Source organism: Plasmodium sp. gorilla clade G2, assembly GCF_900097015.1.
Source record: "Plasmodium sp. gorilla clade G2 genome assembly, chromosome: 11".
Lineage (NCBI taxonomy): Eukaryota > Apicomplexa > Aconoidasida > Haemosporida > Plasmodiidae > Plasmodium > Plasmodium adleri (nom. inval.).
In genome coordinates this window covers 832501-856647 of record NC_041703.1, presented here as the reverse complement: position 1 = coordinate 856647, position 24147 = coordinate 832501, and the positions used below count along the sequence as shown (strand labels likewise).

At 17.9% G+C, this 24147-nt stretch overlaps 7 protein-coding genes across 7 annotated transcripts; 2 read left to right on the top strand and 5 right to left on the bottom strand.

The window, feature by feature from the left end:
- Positions 1-898: 898 nt before the first annotated feature.
- Positions 899-2523, top strand: PADL01_1122400 (conserved Plasmodium protein, unknown function; the record flags this gene model as incomplete). Its single annotated transcript, XM_028682689.1, has 4 exons — positions 899-941; positions 1053-1090; positions 1255-1833; positions 1945-2523. The coding sequence occupies 4 exons, from the start codon at positions 899-901 to the stop codon at positions 2521-2523; spliced, it is 1239 nt and encodes a 412-aa protein (XP_028538942.1).
- A 1140-nt stretch (positions 2524-3663) lies between these two features.
- On the top strand, positions 3664-8487 carry PADL01_1122300 (neutral-sphingomyelinase activation factor protein, putative; the record flags this gene model as incomplete). The annotated part of the gene is made up of 1 exon (XM_028682688.1): positions 3664-8487. One exon carries the CDS (start codon positions 3664-3666, stop codon positions 8485-8487), a length of 4824 nt encoding a protein of 1607 aa, XP_028538941.1.
- Positions 8488-9064: 577 nt separating this feature from the next.
- Positions 9065-10957, bottom strand: PADL01_1122200 (endoplasmic reticulum oxidoreductin, putative; the record flags this gene model as incomplete). The annotated part of the gene is made up of 5 exons (XM_028682687.1): positions 9065-9206; positions 9332-9435; positions 9547-9773; positions 9888-10231; positions 10377-10957. The coding sequence occupies 5 exons, from the start codon at positions 10955-10957 to the stop codon at positions 9065-9067; spliced, it is 1398 nt and encodes a 465-aa protein (XP_028538940.1).
- A 2316-nt stretch (positions 10958-13273) lies between these two features.
- Positions 13274-13956, bottom strand: PADL01_1122100 (splicing factor, putative; the record flags this gene model as incomplete). Its single annotated transcript, XM_028682686.1, has 3 exons — positions 13274-13432; positions 13542-13645; positions 13782-13956. The coding sequence occupies 3 exons, from the start codon at positions 13954-13956 to the stop codon at positions 13274-13276; spliced, it is 438 nt and encodes a 145-aa protein (XP_028538939.1).
- A 1023-nt stretch (positions 13957-14979) lies between these two features.
- Positions 14980-18753, bottom strand: PADL01_1122000 (conserved Plasmodium protein, unknown function; the record flags this gene model as incomplete). Its single annotated transcript, XM_028682685.1, has 1 exon — positions 14980-18753. The coding sequence occupies one exon, from the start codon at positions 18751-18753 to the stop codon at positions 14980-14982; it is 3774 nt and encodes a 1257-aa protein (XP_028538938.1).
- An 835-nt stretch (positions 18754-19588) lies between these two features.
- On the bottom strand, positions 19589-20160 carry PADL01_1121900 (mitochondrial ribosomal protein L37, putative; the record flags this gene model as incomplete). The annotated part of the gene is made up of 2 exons (XM_028682684.1): positions 19589-19723; positions 19843-20160. The coding sequence occupies 2 exons, from the start codon at positions 20158-20160 to the stop codon at positions 19589-19591; spliced, it is 453 nt and encodes a 150-aa protein (XP_028538937.1).
- A 727-nt stretch (positions 20161-20887) lies between these two features.
- PADL01_1121800 (RAP protein, putative) lies at positions 20888-23032 on the bottom strand (the record flags this gene model as incomplete). Its single annotated transcript, XM_028682683.1, has 1 exon — positions 20888-23032. One exon carries the CDS (start codon positions 23030-23032, stop codon positions 20888-20890), a length of 2145 nt encoding a protein of 714 aa, XP_028538936.1.
- Between the last annotated feature and the right edge of the window lie 1115 nt (positions 23033-24147).

The window sequence follows — 24147 nt, the reverse complement described above, 5'->3', positions numbered from 1 at the left end:
TATGTATATATATATATATATAATTATCTCCTATTCCTTTGGGAAATATAATATTATGAAATGTTGACATTATCAAACTTACTATATATTATTATAATATATATTATATTTATATAACATAATTGATAGTATTTCCTTTAGTGTAATTTTTTTTTTTTTTTTTTTTTAAGGAAAATTTTAAAATAAAATAAGAAAAGCATTAAATTTAAAACATTTTTATAAATATATTTTTTCTTTAATTTAAAAAAAAAAAATTTTAAGTGTACATTCCATATTAGTTTACGAAAGAGGAAAGGTTTTTAACAGCAAAAGGGGAAAGCATATGTTATTTTATTTTTTTTATTTCCATTTTATATTTGATAATATATTTTTTTTTGTGTTTTATTTTATTTTTCTTTATAAGACAAACGTGGATAAAAATATAAGAAAATAATATTATTTGGTATTATACATATTATATATATATATTATAATATTTTTTTTTTTGAAAAATTAAATTAATTTATTACCTTTTTATAGATGTATTAAAAAATATATGCGTGCACTAATATTTCATATACAATATATATGAATTTATGATGATATTATTTTTTTTTTTTTTTTAAATAAAAACAAAAATATATATATATATATTTAATATATTATATATATATATATATATTATGTCTAATTTTTATTTTTTTTAATTATTGTATATTCTTATATTATTACTTTAAAAAATAAGACTTTTAAAATGAACAGAAGCTATATTGTTAAAACATAATATATTTATATATATATTTATATTGTATTCATTTAATTTCTTTTGAAGATAAAAAAAAAAAACTATGTGTAATATATATAATTAAAAATATTTTTAGTACTTGAATTATATAAATCTTATATTGAATATGCCAAAATGATATCAAAGAAGGCAATTGATGAATTTTTACTTTATATTGGTAAAGGATAAGAATATAAAATTATCTATAAATTTATATATGTTTCATATATTATAAATATATGATGAAATTATTTTATATTTATTATATTTTTCTTTTTAATTAGCGCAGAAGATGCAAATGAAGAAACTGCTTTGTATTACTTAGAGGTAAAAAGAAATATAAAAATATGAGTGAATAAAAAGAAATGTGTGGGATAAGATTTTTTCACCCCTCTATATTCTATGGTTGATATAAATATATATATATATATATATATATAATATATATATTTTTTATTTTTTATTTTTTATTTTTTATTTTATTTTCTTAGATGTGTAATGGTAATGTTGAGGACTCTTTAAAGCTATATTATGATATTAATGGGGATAGCATGATACAAAGTAGAGAGTATGAAAATAAGAATGAAATTATAAATGAAAGAGAAAATATAACTGAAGGTAATAAATATCAAAATAATATAGAAACAACAAAGGATAATGAAAAAAAAAAAAAAATGTCTCCTCCTTGTGATGATTATGTTAGAGCTCCTGACAAACATTTTAGTCAAGCATTAATTAATGATATGGATGATTCAAATTTTTATGAATATAATAATACAAATAAAAAAAGTAATAAATCAAAAATTCAATTAGGAGATACCTTTCAAAAACTTTTTTCTCCTCCTGAATCTTTAATATGTTCATTATCATTTGAAGAAGTTAGAAAAAAGTCTAAACACGAAAATAAATTTATTTTAGTGAATATCCAAAATACAGAATTTGAATCTTTGAGATTAAATAGGGATATATGGAATAATGATGTTATTCAACAAATTATTAAAAGTTCTTTCATATTGTGGTTACGATATGAATATGATCAAGATGCAGCACTTTTTATGAACACATACAAGGTGAAATATATATAAATAAATAAATATATATATATATTTATTTATTTATATATTTATATATTTATTTATTTATTTATTTATTTATTTATTTATCCATTTTTACCTTATTAGGTGCATAGGTTGCCATATTTATGTGTCTTGTGTAAGCGGACTGGTAGACAATTAAAAGTTTGGAATATAAGAAATTTTCAAGATCCTATATGTGCTCAATCACAGTTGTATGAATTTATTGAGATGATGGAAATTAAAAGTACCTCTCGTAATATAAATGATATAACAACAAGTTCTATAAATGTAAACACAAATATGAGTGATACGACAAATGTAAATACTATCAAAACAACTAATATTAATGTTAATAATAATAATGATGATGGTCATGATAATGATATGCTTAATAATATAAATGATAGAAATATAGAAACTTTTAAGGAACCATTTAAAACTATACAACCTTCTGGATATGATAAAAATAAATTATTATTCAAAGAAAAAACACATCAAATATTACCAGATGAAAAAAAAGATAGTATAAATAATTTAAATAGTAATTCATATAACAATCAAAATTTAAAAGAAATAAAAAGTAATGACAAAAAAACAGGAGATGTTCTTGAAGAATATAATACCATAAATAATGAACTATCTCAATTGCATAAATTAAGAATGCAAAGATTTCAAAAAAAATAATTAACCAAAAAATTATAATACACATATAAATCTATATACATATATATATTATTATTATGTGTGTGTTATTATATATGTTTTTAAATTTATATTCTCAATTTTTTTTTTTTTTTAATAATATATTGAATCATGGGTATATTATAAAATATATATATATATATATATATATATATATATATATATATATATGTATATATATATATATTTTTTTTTTTTTAATTTTTACAAAAAAAAAAATTTATAAGTTGTATTATTGAATAGTTACTCTTATTAATATATGAGAGATACATGACAAAAAAAAAATAAAATAAATAAATAAGAAGAAGGCCATTTTTATGAATAATAAAAGTTAATCATTTTTATATTATTTTTATGTTTGATAAAATTTACACGTTTTATTAAAAAAAAAAATATATATATATATAATAAATATATTTATATATATATTTTTTTTTTCCCTATTGTATAACCTATATACATATATATAAATATATATTGTATTATATATGTATATTTTTATTCATATATCTGCTATTTAAAAAATTACTTTTGATGTTTTTTTTTTAAAGTGTATAAATAAATAAATATAAATATATAAATATATATAAATATATATATATATATATATATATATATATATATATATATATATATTACCCCTTCATAGTGTTAAATAATTCTTAATTATATATACTTTAAAAAAAGTTGTTAAAATTTTATGAAATGCAAATTTTTTTTTTTTTTTTTTATACTTATGAAACAAAGATTAAATAACTTTATATGTAGTTATAATAATATATATTATCACTATATGTATATATATATATATATATATATATATATATATATCAATTTAGAAATATTTAAAAGAGGAATTATTATTTTATATGAATAAAAATATATTTGTCACTTATATTAATTATTTGTCAATAAATAATATGATTGTTATAATATTTTATTTTGTCAATAAAAATATATTTTTTCCGTAATTTATAAATAATAATAATATATATATTATATATATATATATTATATAAAACATTTATGTTTATTTATAAAAATATTTGTTAACTTTTCTCTTTTTTTTTTTTTTGTAAATAATGTACCCTTTAATTTTCATAACACAAGGAAGAAGGGAATATGGAGAAATCACAAAAAATAAGATCCTTTAATTTGCTGTTTTTAGAAGAGGATGAGGAATACATTGATGACATGCTAATAACTATGAAAACAAGGAAAGAAAAAGAAGATAATAAAAATAATAATATGAATAAAAATAATAATAATAATAATAATAATAATAAAAATAATAATGAAAATAAAAATGAAAATGGTAATTATATATATGTTGAATTAAAGGGTCGATTAAGGCTGTGTTCTAAATCATTAATTTTTGAAGCATATAATGTTGATGAAGAAGTTTTGAAATTTCCTTTTAAAAAATTAGAGAATATAAAATTAGGAATATTTAAAAATGAAATAATAATTAAGACATGTGAAGTCATACGAATTAAAACTATTATACATAATAAGAAGACGAGATGTATATCACAATTTATTTATGAAAGAAAATATAAAAAAAATATAAATGCGTTAAATAATTTATATAATGAATATTATGATGAATATAAAATTATAGATAATAATAATATACATGAAAAAATATATATTTTTGAAAAAATATTAAATAATTTTGATGATTTTCTAGACACCAACAAATCTTATAATAATAAAGATGGATCATTGGTTGATAGTACCAAAGAGAATAATAATAATACACTTGTAAATTCAGAGAAACAAAAACAAAAAAAAAATATAAAAATCGAAAATAAAAGAAATGATCATATGTCTTCAAATATACATATGAATGATTATATAACAGACAAACTAGAGTGTGACAATAAAAATAAAACTAATGATAACAATGGAAATATACAAATACAAAATAAAGATAATCAATGTGGTGATGAAACTCATTTGGATAGAGATCATATAAATAATCAAACAAAAGGAATGTCAATAAATTTAGAATCTTCAACAGATAAAGAAAAAGAAATAAGCTTTTTGTATGTTTTTTCTTGTGAAAACTCTTCAATGCTTATGAAAAAAATGAAACACATTTATGATTTGATAGTAAAGATAAAGACAGCAATGATAATTAATGAAAAACAAATGGATATATTAATAAAAGAGAAGAAAAATAAATATAAAATTGGAAATAAATCTAGAGCTGATGAAATGATAAATAAAAACACCAATATTATCATAAATAATAATAATAATAATATTAATAGTAATGTTAGTTGTCAGAATAGAAATGTTTTAAAATCAGATAATACAAAGGAGAATAATCATAATAAAGAAATGAAAAGAACAGATGATGATAATAATAAAAGAAATGAATATTGTACAAATAATAATGGTGTTGTAAAAAATAAAGAATTAAATTTAGATAAATATATAGAAAGTATTATGAATAAATTAAAAGAGAATATAAAATTTGATATTAGTAGTATTAATATTCATGAGAAAATTATAACAAATAGAATTGATGGTTTTTGGGTTTATAAAGTATCTCCTTTATTAAAAGTAAAAGGAATTTTAAATATTACAAATAAATATATATATTTCCAACCCTATCCAAATTTTACAAATAAGAAAGAAAAGAAATGGAATGTTGAAAAGATATTACATGTATTTAAAAGAATAATTACAATGAAACCTAATGCTTTAGAAATAATTTTTGAAAATGAGAAAAGGAAAAAATATGATTCTTTATATATAGAATTTATATCATATGATGATAGAGAAATAATAATAAATATATTGAAAAGAATAAAAAGTGAATGTTTTTTTATTGAAGAAAATAAAGATTTTGTATATGTAATACAAGAAAAATGGTGTGAAGGATATATAAGTAATTATATATATTTAGATTTTTTGAATTGTATTGGAGGTCGAAGTCGAAAAGATTTTTCTCAATATCCTATATATCCATGGATTATATCATGTTATAGAACAGATGAGAAACTTGAATATGATAATAAAGAAATATATCGTGATTTAAAAAAACCGGTTGGATGTTTAAATAAAAATCGTTTAAATTCATTAATAGAAAAAATGCATGATCATGATTATTTTTATGGTTCCCATTATTCAACATTAGCTTATGTTGTATATTTTTTAATTAGATTATATCCTGAATGTCAATTAAAATTGCAAAGTGGTAAATTTGATACTATATCTAGAATGTTTTTATCTATGGAAAGTACATATCATACAGCATTAAATGCGAATTCATCATTTATAGAATTAATTCCTGAATTTTATGAAGATGATGAAAGTTTTTTAAAAAATAATTTAAATATAATTACAAATGAAGGTAATATAAATGATGTTATATTACCTAAATGGTGTTCTAATCCTAAAGAATTTTTAATTTTTTTAAAAAACGCATTAGAAAGTAATTATGTAAATGAAAATTTAAATTCTTGGATAGATTTAATATTTGGTTATAAACAAAATGGTCATAATGCAAAAGAATGTTTTAATTTATTTCATCCTTTAACATATATGCATTCTATATTAAATGAAAAATTATCTAGAGATTATAATAATAAAGATAATTATGAAAGTAATAAAGCAGAAAAAGAAAATACTTTTGAACAAAATTTTAATCAAAATATTAAAGATTTAATAACTACTATGTCATCCAAAGCTTTGAAAACTCAATTGCATGAATTTGGACAATGTCCTTATCAAATATTTAAACAACCTCATGTATCAAAAAAGAAGATTCAGACTTTTGTTTATAATGAAAATATTTCAAATTATCATTGGTATTATTCTGATGTGATTAATCAATTATTGAGACAGGAAATCATGAAAAAAAAAAACAAAAAACAAAAAACAAAAAACAAAACAAAAAAAAAAAAAAATCTTCATATTGGATCAAAGGGTTATGCAACAAATGAGATATGCAGGAAGAAGAGAATTGGGATTGTTGGTGGTGATAATTCTTTGGTTCATTATGACTATGAAGGAGACAATATTGATGGTGATACAGACGATGATGTGGATGATTATATGGATGATGATGTGGATGATGATGTGGATGATTATATGGATGACGATGTGGATGACAATGTGGATGATTATATGGACGACGATATGATAGATGCTACAAATCCCACTTTATCATACAACCTATCATCAGATAAACAAAGGGATATTCTGATGGATGATAAAAATATGAAATATGAAAATGTAAATATAAATAATAAAAGAAAGGATGATGAATATTGTGATTATTTTAAAAGATATAATTGGAATTTATATAGAGCAGAAACATTTTCTTCATGTAAAATAAGAGGAATAGCTAGTACATGTGAACATACTTGTTTTTCTTGTAATAATGGATATATAAAATTAATAACACATAAAGATTTATTAAATTGTAATATAAAAAATAATAATAATTTTATATCATTAAAAATAAGTGATGATAATTTTTCTTCTATAAATAATATTCAAAATAATTATGTATTAGGAACATCAACAGGTAATATTGTGTTTATAAATCCAAAGAGTATATTAAATATAGATTATAAAAATAAATATAATAATATATGTGAGAATAAAAGTAAGATAGATATAAAAGAAAAAGTAAAAAATCAAAATATAAATCACCATCGAATTGAAAATAATAATAATAATAATAATGATGAGTATGAACACGAATTTTTTAGTGATGACCTTTCTGATGATTTATTTAATTTTCATAGTAATGACTCAAGTGATTTTTTATATAATTCTTTTGAAGATATATTTTATGACAAAAATGAAAATATATATAATAATATATATGACCATATAAATAATAAACAAGATAAAGGTTTATTTTTTAATGATAATAATATATATAGTCAAATTATATCTAAGAAAATACATAATGATACAATTAATAGTATTAGTTGTAGTTATAATTATATAACAACTGCTTCATCTGATGAAACTATAGAATTAATAAATGCAGATACAAACTTTGATATTATACAAGTTTATGATAATTTTAATGATAAAGTTAGATATGTTCAATTAAAAAATAAATTATTATTTGCAATGTCTAATGATTTAAAACTTTTTGATATTAGAATTGGAAAAAAAAATATATATCTTAATAATATAAATAATTTTAATAGTTATAATAAATTATTTCTTAATATATCATCACAGAATAGGAGTTCAAAAAAAAAATTTATTGAAAGTGCTAGAAAAAGGATATATAATAATAATAATAATAATAATAATAATAATATTATGTATGATGATGTTAATAATAATATGATGTATGATGATGTTAATAATAATATGATGTATGATGATATTAATAATAATATGATGTATAGTAAAAATTTGATTGGTTTGTCATATGAAGACAATTATGTGAGGGTAAATTATTTAAATAAACCATTTCTTTATGAAAAAAAAATAAAAAAAAATATTCATTCAAATTTTAATAAGAATCAATCTAATTTCATACACGCTTGTCTTATTAATGATTATAATATATTATGTGTAGATGAAAAAGATTATTTATATTTTTATGACATACGAAATGAGAAATGGCATAATATCTTATCCAATTCATTAATGGGAACTATAAAACATAATAACAAATATAAATTAAAAAAGAAAAGAAATTATAAAATTGTATCTGCTGCTTGTAATAAACAAAGATTATGTTTAATAAATGATGATGGACATGTTTTTTATGAACATATGAATTTTTGTGATAGTAATAATATATTATCAAAAACAAATTTCTTCCCTAGAAGTTCCTTAATAAATACAAAATATATATCCTTCTTTAATCATTTTGATGATATAAATAATATTAATAATGATTATATTTTATTTACAACTGAAGACGCACAAATGGAGATATATAAAAAAGGAAACTAAATAATTTTTAAAAAAAAAAATTACCTATATTTTGTAAATATTATTATATTGTATATATTATATATATGTTTATATATATATATATAATCATTATATTAACATTAATATTTTGTAAAAATAAAAAAAAAATAAACATATTTATAATATACCTTTTTTTTTTTTTTTTTTTTTTTTTTTTTTTTTAATTATTAAATAGAAATATTTTGTTTTTAAATATTGTTTTTTTTTTTTTTTTTTTTATATTTATATTTTTATATCATGCGAATGATTGACTAATATATTTGACATTTCTGGTTAAATAATTATATGATACAAAATAAAACGGTTTCATTAAAAAAAAAAAAAAATAATAAATTTATGATACATAAAATTATAATTTTTCATATAAATTTATTACACATAAAAAAATGAAAGCCTTTTGAATTAAATGAAGGTCCAAAAGGTAATAAAAAATAAAAATAAAACATATACATATATATATATATATATATATATATATATATTTTTTTTAATTTGTAAAAATAAATGTTTGTATTTTTTCTTCACCTTTGTAAATATAACACATATATATGTTCATTTATGCTACTTTTTTTTTTTTTTTTTTGTAATTTCGAATAGTCAGAAAAACTATTGAATATATTACTAGGAATAAAAATAGAGAAAAGGATAAAACGTAAAAAATAAAAATGGTCTTTTTTAACTTTAGCCTATCCTCAAATCTGCATCAAAAAAAAAAAAAAAAAAAAAAAAAAAAATATATATATAAACACATACATATAAATATATAATCACACGTATTGTGTATGTGGTGTATTTTTTTTTTTTTTTTGTTTTTTTTTTTTACTTGTTTATTATTAATATAGAATCTGCAAAATAGTATAGGGCATTTATGAGGGCAGTGATTTCATTGCGTTCAAGTGAGCCAATATGTTCGTCACTCACTCCTTCCTAAAAAAAAAAAAAAAAAAAAAAAAAAAAAAAATGATACATATATATATATATATTATTCACACATATATATACATATACATATACAATATATATTATCTCCTTTCTTACCACGAGTGCTATTTGCAATGCTGTTGTTTTCAACTTTCCATGTAATCTACATTTGACACATGGAACACAATCTAGAATATTCGTTATATTCATAAACTTTGATAATATATCTTTGCCGTGTTGAGGAAAAAGTGGTTCCAGAAATTCTTTCGAAGAACATGAATGATAGAAATTTTCTAATAGGTCATCTAACAGTCTCACTGCTTCTTTATCATTCTGTTCATATCCTATAAAATAAAACAAAAAAATACATACATAAATATGTATATATATATATATATATACATAAATATATATATATATATATGTATTTTTATTTATTTATTTTATTTTAGACAAACCTGAATTACATTTACATTGCTTAAATAACGACTTAAGACGACACATAGACCTTAACAGGATTGCAAATGTGAAATATAAATTTTCTATTCTCTCTGGATATAATCCTATTTTTTCTTTAAAAAATGTCACACTATAATCATAATTTAGATTTTTAAGATAATCATTATTAAATTTATTATTCATCTGGATTTCACCAAATACAAAATCGTTCTTTAAATAAAAATATTCTGATGATAAAACAGCTATATTAGATTGCATGCCAGAAATTATTTTATAGAAACTGTTCATTTCTTCACACTCACTTTTTTCATTCTGAAAACAATTTTCTTTGTAAATCATATTCCTTTAGAGGGATCAAAAAAAATAAAAATAAAATAAAAAATTTCAACATATATAATATTATATGTATATAATATATATATATAATATGTGTATATAACATTTTTATAATATGTCACAATATATATATTTTTTTTTTCCTTTCTTACCATATATTTCTACCCTCATATGCTGTAAAAGATGGAGAATTATAAACGAGGTCCACATAAGATATAAATCCTTCATTTGAAGGTGCATAAATTCCTAATATATCTTTATACAATTTACTTTCTATAAATGTTTTTTTGAGATCTTCATTTGTCATTTTATTTTCTATAATTTCAATTTCGTTTGTTCTAAAATTATATGGTATTTCATCTTGTTCACACTCACAAATACTACATTTTTTTATTTCTTTACATTTCTCATTACCTTTTAAAAAAGCTTTACATGATAAATGTAAATTAACTTTGAATACTCTAAAATAATCTTTTTGTTTTAATTCTTTTAATATAGGATATACTCTGTATGCATCTTTTTCTATATCTCTTACATGTAAACCTAATAATTTTTCATTGTTTATATAACTTTGGGGGTACTGCACTTCAAAAATATTAAAATACAATAAAATATTTTCAAACTTATTTCTTATATTATCACTAATATATATATAACTTATTTTCTTCCCCTTTAAAAATATAATAGCATATGTTATTAGGGATAATATTAAAGGTATTAACAAAATTCTCATTTTATCAAAATGAAAATAAAAAAAAAAAAAAAAATAAAATAAAATGAAAAAAAAAAATAAAATGAAATAACAAAATGAAGAACTTATTAACAATCTATAAATGATAAGTTCGTATTGTATAAAACATAAATGTGTATATTTATAAAAATTTAAAAAATTTTTAAAATGTATAACTATATATATATATATATATATATATATGACTTTTACTTGAAACACATCAAAAAATATATAAAATGGTATATAATGAAAAATAACCATGCATATAAATATATAAATATATATATATATAAATATATATATATATATATATATATATATATATATATGTAGCTGTTTATTTTGTGATCATATTTATTTTACAAATATATTGATATTAATATTATATATATAAATAGTGTTGTCCAATAAATAAACAAACAAATAAATATAAATAAATAAATATATATATATATATATTATATATTTATATGTATATACTTTTGTTTGCTCGCATATTATTTCATATATGTTTTATTTTATTTTCCTTTTTGTCTTCTCTTTTATATACACAATTGTTTTACATTGTTATAAATATATTATTGTCATTATTTGTAACTGTATTTGTTTTCTTTAATTTTTTTGAAAAAAGGGAAAAAAAATCAAGATCATATTTATAATACATACATATCAAATACAAAATAAGAACATTAAAATATCATATATATATATAAATATATTTTACATTTATAACGTACAAAAAAAAAAAAAAAAAAAAAAAAATTATAATAAAATAAAATAAAAAATAAATAAGAAATAAATAAGAAAACAAATATATAAACTATAACATATGAAAAGTAATATTATTTTATGATATCTGGTATTTACAAGAATAAGACATATATATATAAAGAAAAATATAAAATATATGTATAATATATATATATGTGTGAAAACAAAAAAAAAAAGAAATATGTGAAAATACCAAAAAAAAAAAAAAAAAAAAAACAAACTTAAAACAAAATTATGTATATTTTAAAAATATTTTGTATACAAACCATATAAGCATAATGGGAAAAATCAAACCCAAAAAAAAAAAAAAAAAAAAAAAAAAAAAAAATTAATATATAAAAATATATTATATATATATATATAATATTTCATATATATATCTTTTCAATTTTATTTTTTTTTTTTGTTTGTTTCGTAAAAGTACAAAAACAAACATATTTCTAAACAGTGTACTAATATATATATATATATATTCTTAATTAGATAAAACAAAAAATATGATGGATGTAAAGAAAAAGAAACATTGAACATTTAAGCATATCAATAAGAATAAACACATAATTCGTTTATATATTATATATTATATATATATATATATATATTATATAAGTTTTTATTTATTTTATGATAAAAACTACTATATATATTTATAACCACGAAAAAATGTGAATATATAAATATATTTTTTTTTATTATATAAAATATATATATATATATATATATATATATATATATATATATTATATATGGTATATTTATATATATATATATTTTTTTTCTTATACCCAAAATTGATAAAAATAAAAAAAATAAAATAAAATAAAAAAAATTTACAATTTAAAATATATATACAAGTAAAAATGAAGAAATATATATATATATAATGATTATTATATATTATTATATCTAAAAATGAAATATATATATATAATATAATTATATATATTATATTATATATATATATATATATATATTATATCAGAAGGGTTTATTCCTTATAAATAATAATATTATATAATATATACATATAATTGTATATGTTTTTTTTTTTTTTTTTTTTTTTTTTTGTGCGAGTAGTATAATAAAAAATTTTAATTAAAAAGAGAAAATTATATATATAAAAAAATAATTATATATATATATATGATAATTGATTATTTTTTAAAATTTTACATTTAAAATGATAACTTTAAAAAACAAAGGTTTGTTTGTTTGTTTATTTATTTATTCTATATTAAAAAAAAGAATTATTGTCTTGTAAAAAAATATTGGTAATCCTTTTATATAGTTATTTAATAAAAAGAAAATAAAAAATTAAAGAAATATATATTAAATGATAAAATATTGGATATTATATTTATTAAGTTTAGATAATAATATTAAAGTAAAAAATAAATATATACCATCTATTAATTTTATATATATATATATATATATAAAAAAAAAAAAAAAAAACTAATACATGATAAAAATGAAAATATAACAGAAAAATGTTAACATATAATGTTATATACATATATATATATATTTTTTTTTTTTCTTTCATCATATTAACATCTGTTCAATTAAATCTTTAAGTTCAGTAATTTGAGTTTCTAATGGTGATCCGTCTTTTGTAACTATAGATGTTGCAATTACAGATCGTGATATTCCGCATGCTCGTCCCAATGCCATCTTACTTCTTACATAAACATAAGGAGTATTCTAAAAAGAAATAAAAAAAATAAAATATATAAATATATATATATATATATATATGTATATTTATATATATGTATGCATATATATTTCTTCCATTATTTATCCTTCTCACCTTATCTTCACATACGAGCGGTATATGCGAAATAATTTCCAAAGGTTTAGCATCAGCAGCCAAAACAACTAATTCTGATATTCCCTTATGTAGACTTTTAACAGCTACAAAAAAAAAAATACATATATATATATATATATATATATATATACATACATATATACATATATATACATATATGTGTTGATAAAAACATTTGTTATATATAATTTTTTGAATTGGTTTCTCCTTTGTCATTACCTTCATTTGCTCCTCTTTTTAATTGCCTATACACAGTAGCCCTTTGAACAACATCTAATATTTGATTTGTTAATTCTGGTGAAGCTAATGGAAAAATCTTTGCATTTATTTCTTCTTCCTGTTCATCTACTTTTGAATTAGGTACGCTTTCATTGGAAACTAATGTATTGGACATTTTTTATTTTTCAAAATATACTTATAATTTAATATTTGTATTATTTTTATGGAAAATCAAATGATAAAATATAACATCAACTTGGATAATATATATATGTATATATTATAATAATATAAATAAATATATACATATATATATATATCTACATATATATTCACATATATATATATTTATATTTATTTATTTAATTTTTAATTAAGAATGCTTTCACCATGATATATAAAATAGTAGTAAGGGTAAACTTATAATTTTTTTATTTTTATATATAACAATGATTTGTAAAATATAGATAATGTTATAAAAAACATAAAAATATAAATATATAATATATTTATATATAAGTAAATATCTATATTTTATATTTATGAAAAAAAAATTATAAAAGTTAAAATTTGTATATAGCGTGAGAAAGCAAGAAAAAAAGAAACAAAAAAAAAAAAAAAAAAATAAAAAAAAAAATAATTGACATACGTTTTGTTTTTATATATTTATGGATGAACAAAAAATATATATTAATATATTTAATATATATAATAAATAATATTATATTATATAGGTGCTAAAAAATATGCATATTTATTAATATATATTGTATATATATATATTTTTTATGTACCATACAATTTTTCATGATAGTAAAAAAAATTACCTATAATATTTTATATATGTATTAATAATATATATATATATATATGGGCATATAAAAATTTTTTTTTTTTTACAATATTTTAAAATATTTATTTTCCTTGTAGGATTGTGCCTAAAAACCTTACCCTGATGATTTTAAAATAAAATAAATAAATAAAAATATATACAATATATATAATATATATATAATATATATATATATATTTTTTTTTTTTTTTTGTTTCAAATTATATGTCATCCCTTATGGAACTCAAAATTGATCGTTTTTAAAAATTATAAAAAAAAAAAAAAAAAAAATTAAATAAATATAATATCATACATATATATGATATTATATATTATATATAATATAATAATGGAAGAACTTAACTTTCATGTTGTATTTTTTTTGTAGAAATTTTCAAATTGTTTATCTATAACTCCAAAACCATTGAAAAGATAATGAACCGTAATATCTTTAAATACGATATTTCTAATAATTTGTGGTGTTAATATAAAATATTGAGGTATAGAATAATAATCGATGTTAATATATTTATAATTATAATTATGTAAGAAATATTGTTTATACATATTTGGATTTGATAAGCATGAGAGTAATTGAAAGATTTTTTGTTCATTAACATGATCTAATCCTTGATTTAATTCATCTAGAACATAGAAACCATTTTTTGTTAATTTTTGAATTGATAAAATATATAACATTGTTGTTAAAGATCTTTCACCTCCAGATTGATGAGATATAGATAATAATAAAAAAGGTGCATTCTTTTTAAATTTGACTTTAATATATAATTCACATTTTTCATATATATCATTTTTTTTGATTAGATCTATTTTTCCATAAAATTCTGGATTAATAAAATTCATAAATTTTTCAAAATTATAATTTAAAAAAATAATATATTCATTAATTTGATTTGACCATTGTGGTAATATAAATTGAATTTGTTTTTCATTTTCTAATATATTTAATTTTAAATTAGATATTTCTTTTTTTTTATTTTGAACATTTTGTTTATGTCTTTCTATTGATAATAATAATATATTATATTTTTCTTCAGATTTATTATTATTATTATCTAGATTATTATATATTTTTTCTTGAATTATACATTCTTTTAATTTATTTTCCACTTGTTCTAAATTAAAAGGAATTGAATCTAATGTATTAATTTCTTCATCATTTAATTCATTTTTTTGTATTTTTAATAAACCTTCTAATTCATTTATATCATATATATATGAATTTAATTTATTTTTTTCTAGTTCAATACTATTTTTTAAATTTTCATGTTTTTCTTCATTTTCTATATTTTCATTTTTTATTATGGATAAATATTTTTTCCATTGATTCAATTTATGATACATAAAAAATAATTCTTTATCATATATAGAATGTTCTTTTAAAATATGGAAATATTCTTCACATATATCTATTTTTTTTTTATTTATTAAATTAATATTTTTAAGAATCATATTTTTTTTTTCTTCAATAATATCTTCACCTTTCATATATTTATTTAAATTTTCATCAATATTTATTAATTCATTTTTTAATAATGTATATTTCTTTTTTTTAATATTCATTTCATTCCTTTCTAAAATTATTTTATTGTATTCATCATTTTTTTCTTTTTTCATTTTTTCAAATTCTGAAAATTTTATTTGTAAGTCTTCAAGTTCTTTCTCACACTTTTCTTTTCTTTCCATCAAATTAACTATATCTTTTTTTACATCTTTATTCATACAATATAATATTTTACATTTTTTTTCTATATGTGAAAAATTTTCTATAAATATATTTTTATCATATGTACTTATGCGATATCGATGTATATTATCTTCACAAAAATAGAATAAACTCCTAACATCTTCATTTAATTGTTTCGATATTTCTTTAATCATAAAATTATTAAATTCATTAATTTCTTTTGTGCTCTTATTTTTTAATGTATCTCCTTTAACAATAAATGATATATGTATAGGTATTATATTGATAAGACTATTTTTTACTACATCTGGACTATCAAAAAGTTCATATAAAAAATATTCCACACCTCTTTCTTTCATCTCATTAGTGACACGACAAAACTTTGGAGATACAAAATTGGTATTCTCATTATTACTATTTATTTTATTATTATTATCCACATTTTTATCATTTGTTGTTATAACAGATAATTTATATTTTTTATATAACACTTCCAACAATTCCTTGTTGTCTTTTTGAATTAATAGAAAACTATTAAAATATTTTTTTAAAAAATATTCTAAAATATAATCATATTGTGGTTTTATACATTTTATATATTTACATAAAGGACCATATATTATATTTTGTTTTGATAATTCATCAACAATTTCATCATTAAATTCATTTATATTATGTATTTTTGTTTGATCATATTTTTTTTTTAAATTTTCTATATATTCCTTATTTAATAAATTATATGTTTCTACAATATTTTTAATATTTTTTTTATAATTTAATATTCGTTCTCTTAATGTAAATTCAATACTATTCAGAAATTTTTCTTCTTGTATATTTTCATAATTTTTTCTTTTTTTTAATTTATCTAATATAGATTTATATTCTGATTGTATGTTATATTTTTTCATTAATAATTTTTTATTTTCATCAGATATTTTTTTTAACTCATTTTGTAATTCTTTTTCTTTTATATGATCATATGGATTATCATCATTTAATAATGTATTCAAATTTTTTTTTTTATTAATTACACAATTATTATCATTCATTTTGTTTTCTTCTGTTGTTAATATTTTTTTCTTTCGTTCCTCCTTTTTTTTATTAAAAAATTCTTCTAACTTGTATATTTCATCTTTTATTTTTTTTTTCTTATTTTCTAATTCTTTTATACACTCTTTATTTTCATATATATTCTGAACTGTGTCATCCATAATTTTTTCTTCTTTAATTATTTGTTTTTCCATGTCTTCTAATGTTAAATTTAATTTCATATATTTATTAAGTGATTCTTTTATAATTATTTTTTTGGAGCTATATTCTAAGGTTAAATTATTTATAATTTTATGACATTTCTCTAGTTCAGACAAATAATATTTCAGTGTATTAAAATGTGTATCTTTTTCTTTAATCAAAGATTCTATATGCTCCTTTATATTTATAACTTGTTTCTTCTTGTGTTCAATTAGAAGCAAAGATTTTTTTACTCTATATAACTTCATTGTGGATAATAACATTCTTAAATTTTCATATTTGTTTTTTTTAATTTCTAAATCACTTATAATTTTTTCTTCTTGTATTATTTCATGTTCATATGTTTGAATTTTAATTTCTCCACTTTTTTTTTCTTCAATTTTGTTTTTTAAATAATTATAATCATCTAATAATTTTTTATCAATAGCTAATAAAGTACATTCAAATAATTCTTCTGGATTTAATCTAGAAAATTTACTAACATTTTCTTGAGGCATAAATGTAATTAAATTATCTAAATTTAAATTGAATTCTTTTTGAATTCTTTCAATTTTTTCATAATTTTCTTTTTTATTATTAACAAACCAAAAACTTTCCACTTTATTATTTATAATATTCATAATTCTTTTTATACATATAAAATTTTTCTCATCATCACATTTTAAGGTAATTTCTATATAACTCTTCTTTTCACCTTTCTTTATAAAATTTATTAATTCTTTATTTCGAGATAATATATTACTATTATATCCTAAACCAAAAACCAAAGCACAAGCGATCGAAGATTTACCACTTGCATTTGCAGCAGCTATTAAATTTATTCCTTGATTAGCTTTTAGAGTTACAGGCCCACTAAATACCATCCAATTATATAAGGTCATTTCTATGATAGCACCTTTTTTTAAATTTTTAAAATATTCTCTATCATAACCATCAACATCATCCATAAATATAACATCATCTTGCTTTTTATCATGAATATTTTTATTTTGGTGATTCATATTTTTTCCTTTCTTTTCTTTTCTTTCTTTATCCACTTTTATTGTAACATTCTTCGTATTCTTATTTTCTTCTTTAAGTGTTAAATCCTTTACATTCATATCTCCCCCATCACACGTACTTCTTTTTTTACGACTTTCATTTTCGACGGTTGTTAACTTCCTCTTATTTGAATTTCTCATTCTGTTCCAAGTTATATCATTTTCTTCATTTTTACTTTTTTTTTACCATAAACAAGTTAATACATACACACACACATATATATATATGTATATATTTGTATGTTTACTTGTGAAAGTAAATATATAAAAAAATAATAGTATATTTGTCCAAATATATAATGATATATAATCAAAATTAATTTCGTATTAACCAAAATAATCTTATCACAATTTTTAAAATTAAAAACCAAAAATAAATATAAAAATAAAAATTAAAATAAATAAATAATATTATATTATATTATATTGTATTATATTATGATTTGTTCATTTAAATTCTCACTGAATGGTTATTTACCTTTTATTTTTATTTTTTTAAACATTTATACAATTATATAATTTTCACCTTTATGATGATATACTTATTTTTAAATAAAGTATTAAAATTAATGAATAAATATTCCTACGTCAATTCATGTGTCAACATAAAAAAAAAAATGATTATTATGAATTTTTTTATTGTTATTTTATTTTTTTAAATTATAATGAATAAAATATAAAGTTTTATAAACAAAAATAATAATGTAAAGTTTTATGATTTAAAAAAAAAAAGAAAAAGAAATAGGTAAAATATAGTTATTGAATAATTCTTTATTAAAAATATTCTTTTTTGTTGAACACCATAATATAACATATATATATATATATATATATATATATAATAAAAGTATAAATAAATAATAAATTATATGTATATATTATATATATATTATATATATTTATATAATATCATTACACTGTATTATTTATTTTTTTACTTCTTCGAATTGTTATTATTTTGTCATTTCACTTTCTTTTAAAGGTCCCAAAATATGGGTTTTACGGTTGATCGTTTTGATTTTTTCAATCTTAAATTATTCAGTTTAATTAAATTTTTGTTATGCAACCTACGAAATCGATGGTAATCTTGAGCAGTGGCATTTTCAATATCCTAAAAAAAAATATATATATATATATATACATATACATATTATACACATATTACTATTCATCAAAGGGTTACTAAATTTTAAGATTTTTTCTTCACTAATTTATTTATATAAATATTACCTTTCCATATAAGAACATTAAAGCAAGCTCTCCATAACTTTTTAAAGGCTTTTCCAATTTCCATAACCATTTTGGATATGCGTGATCTGGTAATATTTCATGATCCTCATTTACAGTATTGTATATATTAAAAATATGAGCTTTCTCACTACTTTCAGTAGTACTACCTGATGCTGTATCTTTTTTATCTTGTCCTTTTTTCCCAGGTTTTACCTTTGGAGCTAAGTTACGTTGACTTACAAAAATTGTTCTTGAACATATTGAAAATATTACACCTTTATTATTAAAGGAAATAACATTTTTGTAATATGATAACATGGTTTTACTTTTTCATTTTTTTATCAATATTGTAAATATATTTGTATATTTGTTATACTATATTATATATATATGTATATATATATATATATATATATATATATATATATTTTTAAATGTAGCTATTTATTATTATGTTCAGAAAAAGCTACTTTAAAATGGATGAAATTACCTGACCATGACAGGAAAAAAAAAAAAAAAAAAAAAAAAAAAAAAAAAAAAAAAAACATACATACATATTTATATATATATATTCACTATTTATTTTATAATTTTATTTTTAGCTAAATAATATATATTTTTTATATATTATAATTTATATATTTTTTTTTTTTTTTTATCTTTGAAAAGAAATGTGCGTTATTTTTTTCTATCGCATAATATACATTACCTGTTTTTATTTCGCTTCATAATGCGTCGTTATAGCATGAAGAATATTATATACGTACATAATTATTTATTTAAGAAAATGCGTTTAATTTATAAATTTTATATTTTTATTATAACAATGATATAATAATTATTCATTATAGTTTTAAGATATAAAGTTTAATTTTAATTTTTTTAAATGTGTATAAACAAAATATTCAAATATAGTTGAAATGACAAATCAAATAAAAAATAATTCACAAAAAAAAAATAATAATAATAAAATAATAACATATATATGTGCACATACATAAATACATATATATATATATATATATATATATATATATACATATAACTACATTTTGGTCAAATTCGAATTATATGAGGAACTTTCCAATATAACCTTAGGTAACACACTATATATATATTCCATTTTTTGAGCATCATTATGTAAGTTATTCCATATGCGATAAGATATGTGAATGACTTTATAGCCCATTTGTGATAAAAACTTATGTCTCCATTTTGATAAGGTAGTTAAACTTTCTGAATTGAAATAATATTGAAAATGAGCATTCAATTCTATTATATAATTTGATGAAGGATGATATATATCAACCATAAACGGTCCACAATTTATTGAGTTCAGATGTTCTATATTTAGCTTGTTTAAAAAATCACTAACTTCTTTATGTAACGTACAGGTATAACCACCACATATCTTGTTTCCTATTTTGACATTTTTGTTATTATCAAAATTTTTATTGTCATCATCGGAATCGTCATCATCTGAATTGTCATCATCTGAATCGTCATCATCTGAATCGTCATCATCTGAATCGTCATCATCTGAACCATCACCATATGAATCATCACCATATGAACCATCACCATATGAATCATCATCACCTGAATTGTAACCCCCCAAATTAGCCTCACCCTTTTCATTTCCCACTTGGTCACCCATTGACAATGTTCTCATCCTTTTCTTATGTTTCTTCTTATTTATTTTTTTCAAATTTCTATCTTGAGAATAATACTGTAAAAAAGACTTCTGTTCCTGAGTCAAGTTATTGTATATAGAACTATGAAATAATACAATATATAAATATAACATTTGTAAGTTTCGCGTATAATAATTAAAATATTCTTTGTAAAATGTAGCGCGCGATATAAATTTGATAATCATGTCTTCATTAAAAAATTCTAGAAAGGTTATAGCTTTTATTGCTTTTAGATTTCTTCCACTAAAATTATTTAATCTTTCATTTAGTGTTATTTGCAAAGCTTTACTATACACATTACTTGCTAATCCTAATTTGGATATAGAATTAGCTGATTTTATGATGAAATTATTTCTTAAGATGGACCAGCATAAGGTCATATTTTTTAAAGCATAAATTAAATTAAAATCATTCCATTTTAATCTTGAACAACTTTGAAAAAGATATACATAATGTTTTGGTTTCATATCATTTTCTCTTTTAAATATTTCACAAAATATATCATTTAACATTTTTTTGTTAATAATTTTAACAGAAGCTATAGTTTGTAAATATCTAAGAAGACTACGTACATGTACTATGGGTGATAATTGTATGACTCTATTCATAAAACATAACCATAATTCGACATCAATATTTTTTCCTTTCCTAACTAGTCTTGCCTCATTCATCATTAGAAATCTTAAATCTCTAGCTTTAACAGTATTGATTGTATTAGTATCAGGTGTCGAATAATTATTATCATACCAATATTTCCTAGGAGGAATTCTAATTTTTTTTTCTTTATTTTGGTTATCATTTATGGATATACTATTTTCTAATAATTCATTATTTATATTATGATTATTATTATATTTTTTTAATTGTTTTAATAATTGTTGATCATTTTTATTTAATTGTTTTTCATTAATTTTATCTAGACTCCTTTCTCTATCTTTTAAAAAAGATTTATAAAAAGAATTTTCTTTCATTCCATAAACACCTTTTTTTTCAAAAGGATTAGGCATATACCAAAAAGTGTCTATATCTTTTTTTTTCTTTTCTTTATCTTTTTCTTCTTTTAAATGATCAATACTTTCCATATTTAAATTTATTGGCTTAGTTCCTTTTTTTAATAAATCTTTTAAATTTAATTTATCATCATTTTGTTTATATTTGTCTTTATTCAATAATTTTTTATATTCATGTGGTTTTAATAAATTTCCATTTCTTTTATTATTATTATTATGTAGTTCTTTAAGTATATTCTTAAAGTATTTATTATTATCATCATCTTCTTCGCATTTTAAATTATCTTTTGTATTATTTTTTTCATATTCTTTATTTAAACATGTGGAAATAACTTTATGAGGAACAGTAAAATCTTGTTCTTGTTTTAAATAAGAATTTTCCACTTTTGGCAACATCCATTTTTTATTTCTTTTCACCCAGCTTTTTCTCTTGGCTATTTTTATTTTCATACATTTGCTTAAAAATCTTACATTTGTTAAAAGCATATTTTAAAAATCACTAACGGTGTGTTTAAATGTATATATATATATATATATATATATATATGTTTTTATTTTTTTTTATTTTTTTTTTTTATTTTTTTTCTTCTTCGTTTTCTTTTTATAGAAGCATCATAATATAACACAAAATAAATATTAATACTTGGAATAAACGTATGTTTAATTTTTTTTTTTATTTATTTATTTATTTTACACTTTATAATGAGACATTTTTACACAGTAAAATTAAATATGACAAAATTGTATTATTGACCACCATAATTATTATATATATATATATATAATATATATATATATTTATTTATTTATATAATAAATATAATTCTATAATTAAGAATTATATGGTAAATTATTTAATTTTTTTTTTTTTTTAATTTATTATTTTATATAAATAAAATTATTTTTTTTATTAATGTTTTTTTTTTTTTTAATTTTGTATAATATATATGTGAATATATAATATTATAGGAAATTAATGACCACATATATGTTGATATATATGTATATATAAAACGCTATTAGGGTATATATAATTTAATTTACCTTTTATATATATAAATATATATAGTCTATTTTGTAACCTTTTTTCATATAAATACGCTAAAAAATATTTTATACAATAATAAATATATTAATATATATAAATATATAATTTATATTTATATTTATTTATTCATTTTATTATTGACCTTTATACCTTGAGACCATATAAATATTTATTTGTATGTTTATAATGAAATATCCAATGCACTTTCACATGTAATATATTATCATATATGTACATATAATTATATTTATATTTTTTTTTTTTTTTATATCCACGTATTTTATTTATGTATACCATAAAAAATATATATATATAATGTACATTTTTATTAAAATATTATTAAAAAATTTTACATATATATATATATATTCTCTTAATTTTTTTTTTATATTTTATATTTTCATTCTTTTATATACATTTAAAAAAGAAAAAATATATATGTATATTATATTATATATATATATATATATATATATATATATATATATATATATTTATTTATTTATATTCCTGTTTTTCAAATTTTTTTTTTTTATTATTAATTTATCGTTCA